We start from the raw sequence: 11,613 nt of genomic DNA, 5'->3' as shown, positions 1-11,613 counted from the left end.
GCAGGTATATTAGATCAAGGCAGGACCGCCAATCAGAAAGTCAGAAAGTCCCGCTGACTTTGTTTTCGACAAACTTTAGCTCACACCAGCAGGATACGCCGACGTTCCGGACGGCCCCCGCCCAAGGCCGCTGAGTCTGCATGTCGGCCGGGCCGGACAGTTCACAGCAGGGACGCCTCGGAGGCTGGGGCCAGAAGTGTTCGGAGGTTCCCCAGCTCGCCCGTCGGCGTGGAATGGGGAGCCGGGGCACAGGTGTGGCCGCCTGGCACCTCCAGCCGTATGGGGCCGCCAACGGGGTTGCGGGGTCTGCATCTCCAACCCCACCTGGCACGCTGCCCAGCAGCGCGGAGGAGCGAGGAGCAGAAAGCTGCGTGAATTAAACTGCTCGGAACAGACCAGAATGTTCCGTCTGGTTTCTTCCAGCAGTTCCACTGCCAGGGATTTGCCCTTCAGATAAGATCCGCGTACCTCTTCCCTCTTTATGGGGATACTGCACTACGCCCGACTCCTCTTGGCTTCCTGCCATCCCTCCTCTGCTCCTAACCACAGGGCCTTTGCACAGACGGTTCCTCTGCCTCCATCCCACCTCCCGGCACTGTGCACCTCTTGCATCTAACAGTTGCCGTTTTGTGCGTGATGAGTCCTTTTCTTCCCCCACCAGGTCATCACGTTTCAGGACAGCAGGGGCTGCATCTACACTGTCCCTGGCGCCCAGACGTGCCCAGCACGTTCACAGACGCTCCAAGCACTGGCTGACATGGCTGCACATTGCACGGGGAGCAGTGAGGTTAGGACACCCTGACGTGGGAAGACCACGAGGAAACACAGGCTCCCTTAGCGCAGTGCGGAGGTACACTCCCCGCGTCCGGCTGAAACCGCGATCCAACCACAAGAGTTGTGTCTCGGCCAGAGAGCACCCAGAGCTGGCAGACGGCCTCCGGGGCTGCACTCAGGGGCTCGGACAGCCCTTGTCGGGACGAGGCCCGGTGGCTGCAGCTCCAGCCCCGTGCACCGGCCCCCCTCACCCCACTCGAGGTGTGGGAGACGCAAGGAAGCCCTCCTCCCAAGGGGGCTCGTGCACACGGACCCTGGGATTAGCTTTGACCGGGCCTGACGACTTTAGGCCGCCAGGGAGGGCAGGTGGAGGCGGGGTGACCGTCCGGCCGCGGCACAGACCTGCGAAGCCAGACGGCGCGCTTCAGCCCAGAGAACCCGAAGACCTGCCCAGTCAGGGGACACGGAGGCTGGAAGGAACACGCCACTACAAGGTGCTGAGCGAACTTCTTTTTTTTTCTTAGAAACGACTTAACAGGAGCTTCCCCTGAGAGGAGGCAGTGGCAGGGGTAGGCACGAACTTGCCACTTTGTACCTTCCTTCAGTCACGTTTGGAACCACGCACATGTGCTATTTTTGATTTGATAAAGTCACAACCGAAGTCTCGTACAAGTAATTTTAGTTCTCACCAACGACACCGGCAGCGAGATCCTGCCGGCCTGACGCAGGAAGCCACACCCGGCAGGAGCGGGTGGCGCGCCCGCAGCACAGGACGCGACAAGTGGAGGCACTTCATCAAAGAACGAGCAGAGGTGAGTGAGGTCGCGGAGCCTCCCGTCCCACCTGCTGACTCCCGCCGCCCACCCTCAGCACCGTCCCGTGACGCGGCACGCGCGAGCCCCACGCAGGACAGGAAACCCAACCCGGACCTGACGGACCGCAGAAACCCACACACGGACCGACAGCCCCCACGGGATTCAAAGTAAAGGACGGCCGCGTGGTGTCCTCCGACCGACGTGGGGGGTCAGACACCCTGCCATCCCGCCGCACACTCAGACCCCCGAGCGCGTGCAGGGCTCCCTCGGAGGGCTTCACGACAATCCCGAAGGCCACGTGTGCAGCCCAAAGAGCCCGGTCCCGCCCAGTCTGCGTCTGTCTGGTCAGCACGCGGCGGCCCCGGTGAACAGAAAGGAAGGAAGCACAGACCCGGCGCGCCCGTGGGCCAGGGCCGGCGTGGTGACGGAAGCGTGGCCGTAGGAGTCAGTGACACCCCCATACCCAAACAGGAAGAGCAAGTCGGGCTCCCACGTACAGTGACTTTAAGTAAATGCGAATGTGTCATTGTCAACGTGAATGACAAGACCCCGTCTTCTTTCTTGAAGCCTTTCAGACAGTTCTTCTCACGTGGACCACAAACTGGTCCTATGGGCACAGCCTTTCCAGAAGAAAGCAGGATGTCCTCGGCGAGGGGTGCCCGTGCCCGCCCCGACCGGGGAGCTGTCTTCCGTCCCAAGGGCTCCTCTGAAGGGGCCGTGGTGGCTGCTCACAGCTCCTCCCTCTTGCTCCCAGCTCGATTGTCTTCCTTTGCAGCCTTGGTGGCCCGAGACTTCGGGGCCCCCTCCTGCTGCTTCCTGCCCTTCTCCTGCTTTGTTTTATTCTTCTCTTTGTTTCCCCCGCCTCTGCCGGGGTACACCTGCCCCTCGAGGGTTACGTCGGCGCACCTGTCCTGGCTGACCAGAAAGTCCTTGATCTCCCAGGCGTAGCTCCCGTCACGAAGCATGAAGATGGCGCGGTCTGATCCCACGATGAACCTTGACAGAGACATGCGATCGTAGGGTGAGAACACACCAGTAAAGCGTTCATGGGCAGAGCCGCTCCGCGGCACGTAACCAGAAAAAATAATCCCCCCAAATCCAACAAAACTACAGAAGAAAAACCTGTAGTTTTCAAGGCCAAGTAGCTATTGACATTAAGGTTCAAAAGCACAAGCCGACTGAAGGGTTTCACGCGTCCGCTCAACCCCAGACACGCGGAACCCGGCCGTGTGTGGAGTGGACGCCCGCGCTGAGACAGCGTCGGCGAGGGGTCTGGGGGAACCCCCGGGGCTGCGGGAGGCGGTTACCCCTTGAATCTGTTTTGCGTCCTGAGGCACCCAGTGAAGGTTTCCTCTGCCCAAAGCCTTCTGCGGACAAAGGGTGAAAACCACGGGCTTAGGCTGGGTCGCGGTAAGGGGCCGTGAAGGCGCAGAGATACACTGGGTCACTGGACAGAGATCCCGAGCCCGGAGGGTCACATGTAGGCCAGCACTCAGCAGGTCCTCAGGGGCGAAGACGAGCAGACAGAGGCCTACACAGCACCACGCCCTCGTGGGCACTAAGTGCTCCTTCTTATTTTCTCACTGCTCTTCTCTCTGAAACCGGGACATGGGAAGACCCTGAATTTCAGGACCGTTACTGGGGAGGAAAAAGGCAAATCCTCAGCACTGGGCCGAGCACCGCACCCTTCACCTTCCTCCGGCCGTAGGCTCCCAGCCTGAGCGTGGATGCGCCCCCCACAGAGGGACCCCAGGGCGCACCGTCAGGCTGTGCCACATCTGTCCCGCAGACGCTAACCTGCTCCACCTCCCTCAGATAAAGTGACCGTTAACGCCACCATCCTGGGGACAAAGGCACAATGCAGGGCCCGTGGCCCCGTCACAGAGCTGGGTGGTGACCGCCGGGAGCAACCCCCGCAGGGGGCAGAGCACGCGGCTGCTGGAGCGCCAGGCCGGGCACCTGACACTCGCGTGACATCGCGTGTCCGCTCCACTCCGACGACAGGAAAGTTAAAGATACAAAGAGAAAGAAAACTTCAGGACCAAATGAGACAGTATAAAAAAGCTTGGGGCTGTGACCAACAATAAACGCTCTTCTAAAAAGAGAGATAGAGAAAGAAAGAGACAGGAGACAGGAGAGGCCAGGGCATGAGGCGAGGACTGTCAGCAAGGACACGCCCCTGCGGCCACGGGAGGCGGCCTGGCACAGCCTGCCGCGACCCCAGCCGGACTGCCGGGGCGTTACCTCTGCACGTCGTAGTTGGCATTGAAGAGACTGCCCTGCCAGAGGCTGGTGATCTCCTCCGTCTCCTTCTCCGTGGGGCTTCCGGACACGGTGACAAACATCATGAGCGTCTTCCCCTTCTTGGTCATCTTCAGGATGCTCTCGGGCTTGCCCGGGTCTATCTGTGAGAAGTCGATGGGCGCCGAGGGTCTCTTGTGCTCTGGGAGATCCCCTTCTTCTATGTCGTCATCCTTCTACAAGAAGAGAGCACAGAGCACGCGCGTGATCAGACGCGCTCGCGGGCCGGCAGGTGCACGCGTACGACTTAAGTTCTCCCAAGAGAAAGGAAACCCAGTTCCCACCCTTATTCAACCTCTAGGTGAAGGCCTAGTCTCCAGCAGGACTTAGCACCCGTCACTCCAGGTCACCAGAGACCCTGCACGATGGCTTATCAGCTCTTTGCCTCTGGAAGAATCTACCCAGCATGGCAGAGTGTAAAAAGGACCACGTTCTGCTTCGGTCCTACAATGAGCTGCAACACAGCAATGAAGATGTGACCCAGACCTTGGAAAGACAGGACTTAGGCACCAACGCCGGGCACAAAAATCAGACGTGCTAACAAGCCTGTTATCTAAAGTTCAAGATCGAACACAATTAACCTAGGATGACAGAAACCAGAAACAGTGGTGATCCCCGAGAGGCAGAATGAGATGGGGCTGACTGAGAAGGGACACAAGGGAACTTTCTGAGGTTACGGGACTGTCCTCTATCTTGATGGTGGCGTGGACGACACAGGTGTAACCTTTTGTCAAAATTCATAGCACCCTACACTTAAAATCTGCATTCCACGTATACCAACGTTAACTAAACAGTAAGAACCGTGAACAAACAGTCAGTTCTAGTTAACAGGCTTGGTTCTTGCAGTGATGTGAACTAGCAAGCCTCAAACTACTGTGCGAGAATTCTAGGCTTCCTCCCACGGATAAGTAAATATATTAAGGATAATGGCAATTCCGTTCTCCACTTTGGGGAAGGGAGTTCTAGGCACGGAAGGGGGACGAGCACTCCCTGTGGCATCAGGCTGGGACTGGGAGGCACCAGAGGGAACACGTGACTTTTCACAGGTAGGCGGGCAGGTAAACAGACTGATAAATAAAAATACGTAAAAGCCAGAGCTCCTCGGAGAAAAGACTAATAATCCCAGCCATAAAAAGAAATGAATGACTGGTGGGTGGTCCCTGAAAACACTATACTAAGTGACAGAAGTCACTCATCAAAGTGCCTGGGGCGGCTGCAGGGCTGGGAGATGTGGGGGAGGGGGAGCGAGAAGAGATTTTGTTTCTGGGGCGATGGCAAGGTTCTAAAATTGAGGCAGGTGACAGCTGCACGACGCTATGAAAACACCACTGAAATGTGCGCTTTAAATGGCTGAATTGTGCGGCAAGTGAATTACCTCTCAATACAGCTGTTACCGAAAAAAATGAAAAACGACCAACCTAAAATGAAACAGAGTCCCTGTAACGCTCTTCCATGGTCCTCTTGACAAATCAACAATAATGGACTTTTAAAATATTTTTAATAAAGGGGGAGCACAAGAGCCTTCTACAGCAGAGCCTGGAGCCGGCCCCCATTCATTCGATCTGGGATCTAGCGTTAACCCACCTCACCACCTGGCTGGCCTCGCATAGGACTCCTTACTCCCCTGGGCCTGCTTCCTCATCTATAAAAAGAAAAGCAGAGCTAGGTGACCCCCAGGGCCCCACCAGTGTGACCGCACACGACATACCAAGCTTTCCTCAACTCTGCGACCCTCCCACCTGACCCGTTTTTCTTTCTCCTTTTGCTTTGTGAGCTGATGGCACTCTGCGGTCAAGGGCTCAGCTGTCCCATGAGGGGATCTGGGGTGGCTTAGAAAATCCCTTTCCTCACCCATAATGGGAAGCGGGGTGGCATCTCCCTCCTAGGGTCTGGGGATTCAATGACATAAAGACAAGCAGTAAACAGCCTGTGCTGGCCCCAGGAATCACACCTCCAACCACCTATGGGAACCCACTAACAAGATCAGGCGGGACGGCCCGGCCGCCTAAATCACCGGCTGTTTCCGTCTTCGTTCTACTCTTACTTCTCTGTAACATCTGTTACGGTCTCCTTAAAACACCTCAAGACTTCTGGCTGGCTCAGGAACCTAGGACATTTGCGTTTTTCACACTGATTCCACTTAAGAGCTCAGGAAATTAACCCAGTAGGTCACAGGAGGCATTTAATGAAAACTAAGTAATCAGAAGTCCAGTGCGTACAGCAAGGGTACGGACCGCTTCAAACAAAATTTCCATCTTATAGCTTTATGTGTGTTTCCATTACAAAATAAGTGGGGGTAGAACGGTGCCCCAGCATGGCCACCTATCCGGCTCTACTAGTCCCGCCGCTTCTTCCCTTCAGAATCTGACCTATTGTCCCTATCTCTCTCTCTGAGGAAGCCATCAAGCCCCTACCCCAGGCATTCCCAGACCCAGGCCAGCCCTGCCTCTAGGCATTTTCCACCGGCTTCCCCACTTCTCCACTGCAAAGCTCAACTCCCCTTCCGGCAGATCCTTTCCCTGCTCCCGTGGTCCATGATGGTACCACGAGCTAGCATGTACAGAGCAGCTGGTGCCCAGGCTTCAGAACGGCCCTACAAGGCTCCCGCGGAACATGGGGTGGGTGAGCCTCAGAGAAGACAAATGTGACTCGAGGCCACATGCCAGCAGGGGTGACACGGCAGAGCAAGCCCACATGGCTGGCGCCGGAACCCTCCCCACAACCTGCCCCTACCGTTAAGTGTCATCAGAGAATGGCCGACCTTTGGTTTTCCTACACCAGCTGGGACTCAGCATTAAGTCTAACACAGCAGAAAGAGTTCCCTTGCCCCATCCCCACCCCCAACATGTGCGGCAGGCCTCTCCATGGCACACCAATTCTCCCACGGGTGGAAAGGAACTGGGGGATGGATTCAGGGTTCGCCACTGGGGGAGGAAAAAATCACAGCTGGGGGCGTGGGGGCAGAGCTCCCGTTTGTGGAGTGTCTGCAAACATTAGCTCACTTGGTCTATCCCGCACCCTGCCAAGGGGGATGTTTCTGGCTTTACAGTTAAGGAAAGGGAGAGTCACAGTTACCAAGCGGTAAAGCTGATTCAACACCAGTGCTTTGAGCAGACATGCTGTCTCCTGCCTGGTCACACAACCCACCAGCCACCAAGCTGAGCGTACGATCTCTCACATGTCTCCCTTCTGCTCGATCCTGCAGCTTCTGGCTCAACCCAGGCCCTCCTCACTACCTGTCATTTGCTCTTCTGTTCACCAGTGTGGATGACACCGCAGTGAGAGCGTTAAAAGGACAGCCTTGCAAGTCAAATGACAAAGTCTGAAATCCAGTTTACTTGCTGTGTGACCTTGGGCAAGTTACTGAGCCTCTCTGAGCTTCCCTGTCACCATCTAGGAAACAGGGCGAGAGCGTGAGATCAGTGAATGTGCTCTGAGCAGTCCGGTTAGCTAATGAAAACTCAGTAAACATTCACCAAGGAGTCGTTTCTGCCCTCAGATTCTCTCCCTGCCCATCCGTCCGAACCTTTGCCAACCAACCCATTTTTCTAACCACGATATCCCCTACTCGAAAACCTAGCACAGCAGAAACACCCGCTCCAGGGTGAAGCCTTTAAAGGGTATGATGAACACTACGCAGTAGCCGTGGGGAAATGCTCAATCTATCCAGTGAAAAAATGAACAGCAGAAAATTACACCGATACTATGCTCTCAGCTAGAAAACTGTCCGCATACAGAGGGAACACGAGAGAGTGAACGCACACTTCCGTCCGAAGGTAGGGATGATCACGTGTGAGCGTCCCTGTATCCCCATATTTGGGTCATGCGGCTTTGCAAACTCATCAGCGACCGCGTACTGCCTTCTAAACAAAGTGCAGACCCCAGAGCATTCGAGGTCCAGGCCGACCTGGTCCCCACCAACCTTCCCACCCTTAACTTCGGACAGAGCTTTTTCCAGCTAAGCTACCAGAAGATTGACATGCCCACGGCTTCCAGTGGGAGTTGCGCTACCCTACCTTCTACCCCGGCTTTCTTAAAGCTAATCCTCCCGCTACTCTGGGGCGGGTATGACTAATGTCTTCATTTTGCAGATAAGGAAACTAAAGCATGGACAGGTTCTTCCGTAGTGAATCTCACAAGTGCTCTGAGACCCTGCAGTCCGATTCCAGAGCCTGGACAATTACCATTGGCACCTTCTGCCCCTTTCCCTCATGCCCCACCCTCAGCTCCTGTGGCTCAGCTCCTGTGGCCCAGCTCCTGTGGCCCAGCTCCCACGCCCTCCTCCAGTACCTAAAATACCATTTCCTCCCTGGGACCTTTTGAAAGGCCAAAGTCCCTTTCTTCCTTTTTACAAACTCAGCAGTTCCAGATTGTATCAGGGTTACTCGTCCTGTCACCTAGTTCCTGACAGTGGGACATCTGGCTCGTCTCCACCGCACCCCCTCTTGCCTAGCTCCCAGTCTTAGTATTTCCGGCATAGGATTTCTTCAAGAGGTAGTGTTCTTACACTGGGGTATCAAAACCTTCATTTGCTCAAGTCCATAAAGAGACAGGACAGAAAGGGAGACAGGAAAGGGGGAAGGAACTGCCGCACGGAGTTCCCTCCTCGTCCGTGGGGTGCACACCCAAATCCACCCCGATCTCACCATCAGGGCTGATAACATACGAAAGTCCAAGTCTGCTCCCTCCCAGCCCAACTCCTCAGACGGTATTTTAAACTGAAAGCCTCTATCAGAAAGGACCACGCGCACAGAGATACCCACAAAATAAAGACACCAGCGTGGGAAGGCTTCATCCGGTGAAACCTCATTCTGCAGATAAGGAACCTGAGGCCTAGAGAGGAAACAGGGCTTGCCCAAGATACACAGTGAGCAGAACCCACGTTTCTGACCACTCCACCAGCCACGCAAATCAGCCGGGACCATCCAACCGCCTTTGCAAGGGAAAAAGGCACATGTTCTCCTTTGCTGAACTTTCTCTAAAAAGATTACACACTCGGGTGCATGCACGTAAGGAACCGAAAACCCACTCTCGCAAACACGCCTCTGCTCCTTTAAAGGAAATGCGAGTTTCTTGAGAGCCACCAGCCCTTGCTTCCACCCCCGCTCCCAAAAGGAAGCCACCGCCCCCCCCCAAACTACAAAACTCTCGGCAGAGAACACAGCAGTGAGAAGCCCGAAGTCCTGCTGACCTGAAGTCGGGCCAACAATTGAAGCTGGGATGACCCTCGCTCTCCCACCCCACCCCCATCCCCGAGCAGAGCGGGAAGGGCCCCCTCCCCACGTGCCGGGCCCACTGACCGCGGGGCCCCCGCACTGAAGGTATCCAAGGGCAGAGGCGTGAGGGCCGGCCCGGGACCGGCGTGGCCCGGGAAGCGGGGCAGGACCGTCCTGGGGGGACCCTGGGGCGGGGGGCGGCGGGGGCGCTGCGGGGCGGCGGCGGCTCGCGCGCGGCAGCCAGCAGGGAGGCCTGGGCAGAGGGGCCGTCAGGGAGCCGGGAGACACCCGGGCGGGGCGGCGGAGGGCGCGGGGGGTCAGCGGGAACGGGGCCCGGGACGCGGCGGGGCCGGCCCAGTGCGCGCGCGCGGACCTCCCACTGCTCCAGGAGACGCGCCATGTCCGCGTCGTTGTAGTCGCGGATGTCCTTCTTCTTCCGCGGAGGCGGGCTGGCCTCGCCGGGCGTCCGGGCCGCGCCCTCGGCAGCGGAGGCCCTGGGCGGCAGCGGCGGCAGCAGCAGGTCGGAGGCGCAGAGGAGGACCAGGGCCGCGCTCGCCCAGCCGGAGGCCGCCATCTTCGCCCGCCGCCGCGGAGACCAGCAGTGCGCGCGCCGCCGGGCCCCGCCCCCAGCCCCGCCGGGCCCCGCCCCCTGGCCCGCCCCCAGCCCCCGCGCCGGCCTACCAGGCCCCGCTTCGTACCCGCCTCCAGGAGCCCCGCCCCCGCGCCATCTTGGCCCCGCCCCGCCCCCCGGGTCCCTCCCGCGGTCCGGATGGGGGTGTCGGCCCGAGCCGGGTCAGCGCGGGTCTTCCGCCCGTCTGCTCGCGGAGGCCTGGCCTCTTCTCCGTGCGGCTCAGGCCACGTCCACCAGCCCCTCCAGGGCCTCCGGGAGCCCCGGACAGCGCCTCGCGGGGCCTCGCCGTGCGGCCTGCGAGAGGACCCAGAGGTGCAGTCCTGGGAGCCGCCTGGGCTCCGGGGAAGCCGGGCCGGTGTGCACGGACGCCGGCTCTCCGTCTCCCGCGGCTGCCCTGCGAGCGAGCGGCAGGTAGCTCGGCTCGTCCCGAGGCCACGCCTGGACGCGGCTTTGCGCTCGGTCCAGCTCGGCTTCGCAGGATCACCGCCCTCTCTGGCACGCGAGGACCCCCCCCCCCCAAAAGATTACCTTTTATTTTTAGGACAGTTTCAGTATTTCGTCTGATTTTAACCCAGTACTGTAGGCTCGGACTAATGCCTTCTGAGGTTGGACCATTTTCGTGTGTTTGCTTCTTATTTTGGAAGAGCCCGGACCAGAGATGCGTTCGCTGGTCTTTCTCGTAAAGTTTTAATCACGCAAGAAAGACACGAAGCACTGATTGCAGTTGTAGGATACTCGACATGCCGCAAAGTTCCAAACGTTCCCCTCCGCCCCACCACTGTACTCCAGTTTCGTTCGTCAGTACCCGTTTGTCTATGCATTCGTAAACATCCGCACGTCACTGGGAACGTGATCCGTTCGAATTCCGTTGCATCCACCCGTATGCCTACAGCAGAGTGGACGTACTGGTAAGCATGTTGGCTCCTTAAGTGTCTTCCACTTCGCAACAGGACAAATGAACTTCCCTTCTTCATTCTTCAGTAGGTATAGCATGCTTCTCTATTAATACACCAGTAGTTTACTCCCCTATTACCCCCACCCCCGTTTATGGACACTTATTACCAATTTTTATGCTATTACCAAAAAAAAAAAAAAGAGCCACAATAAACCTCTTTATTCATGCTTTCTATTATGGGCTGAACTGTATCGTCCCCAGATTTCCTATGTTGAAGTGCTAATCACAGTCCCCTAGAATGTGACTGTGTTTGGACACAGAGTCTTTAAAGAAGTAACTAAGTTAAAATGAGGTTGCGAAGATGGGTCCCAATGCACTATGCTCTTCTACGAGAAGAGATTAGGTCACGGTCCTATAGGGGAGCGACATGGGAAGACACAGGGAGAATGCGGCCATTCACAGTGAAGGAGAAAGGTCTCCAGAGACACCAACCCTGCCAGCCCCTCAGTCAGGGACTTGCAGCCTCCAGAACAGTAAGGAAATGTGTCCTGTCGTTGAAGCCACCTGCTCTGTCACACTCTTACGGCAGCCCTAGCAAATGAGTAGATCCCCACTTCTAGGATTAGACTCCTAAGCTGCATGTAACAGAAAACCGCGCTCCTTTTAAAGTGGCTTCGCCCAGAGAGAGGGCTTTGCTGTCAGTGTTTCATGTCTCTTTCTCAGAAGCGGAAACAGAAGCCTGGAGGGCTGGTCCTGGAGCTCCTCAGTCCCCTGGCACCCAGCCGCCTCCTTACCCTGCTCCATTCCACAGGCCGTGGTTTCTGTCCTCAAGTTCACTGCGGGTTCCGCAATGGTGACTGGAGCCCCTGCGACGAGAAGGTGGAAGGAGGGGAGGTGTCAAGGAGCCCACTTTTCTACCGAGTTTGCTTCCTTTAAGCAGTCTGCTCAGTTCTGCCAGAGCTGAGCCCTGCAGAGAGAGGA

General features: G+C 57.3%; 1 protein-coding gene across 1 annotated transcript; it reads right to left on the bottom strand.

Annotated features, from left to right (window-relative positions):
• Positions 1-2,305: 2,305 nt before the first annotated feature.
• Positions 2,306-9,713, bottom strand: MESD (mesoderm development LRP chaperone). The gene is made up of 3 exons (XM_032836995.1): positions 9,480-9,713; positions 3,834-4,066; positions 2,306-2,585 (listed from the first exon to the last, which is right to left on the bottom strand). Exons 1-3 carry the CDS (start codon positions 9,678-9,680, stop codon positions 2,318-2,320), a joined length of 702 nt encoding a protein of 233 aa, XP_032692886.1. The 5' UTR covers positions 9,681-9,713; the 3' UTR covers positions 2,306-2,317.
• Positions 9,714-11,613: the final 1,900 nt, after the last annotated feature.

This window comes from Lontra canadensis, unplaced genomic scaffold, assembly GCF_010015895.1.
Source record: "Lontra canadensis isolate GAN:19392208 unplaced genomic scaffold, GSC_riverotter_1.0 scaffold94, whole genome shotgun sequence".
Taxonomy (NCBI): Eukaryota; Metazoa; Chordata; class Mammalia; order Carnivora; family Mustelidae; genus Lontra; species Lontra canadensis.
The sequence above is the reverse complement of the archived record's forward strand: the minus strand, read 5'-3'. Positions and strand labels throughout refer to the sequence as shown.

Excerpts from the sequence above, each read along its gene's own strand:
- MESD (XM_032836995.1), bottom strand. The coding sequence starts at position 9,680 with ATGGCGGCCTCCGGCTGGGCGAGCGCGGCCCTGGTCCTCCTCTGCGCC. Across the intron at positions 4,067-9,479 it reads GTCTCCTGGAGCAGTGGGAG|AAGGATGACGACATAGAAGA; the intron begins GTCCGCGCGCGC and ends CTCTTCTTGTAG. Across the intron at positions 2,586-3,833 it reads GCCAACTACGACGTGCAGAG|GTTCATCGTGGGATCAGACC; the intron begins GTAACGCCCCGG and ends GTCTCTGTCAAG.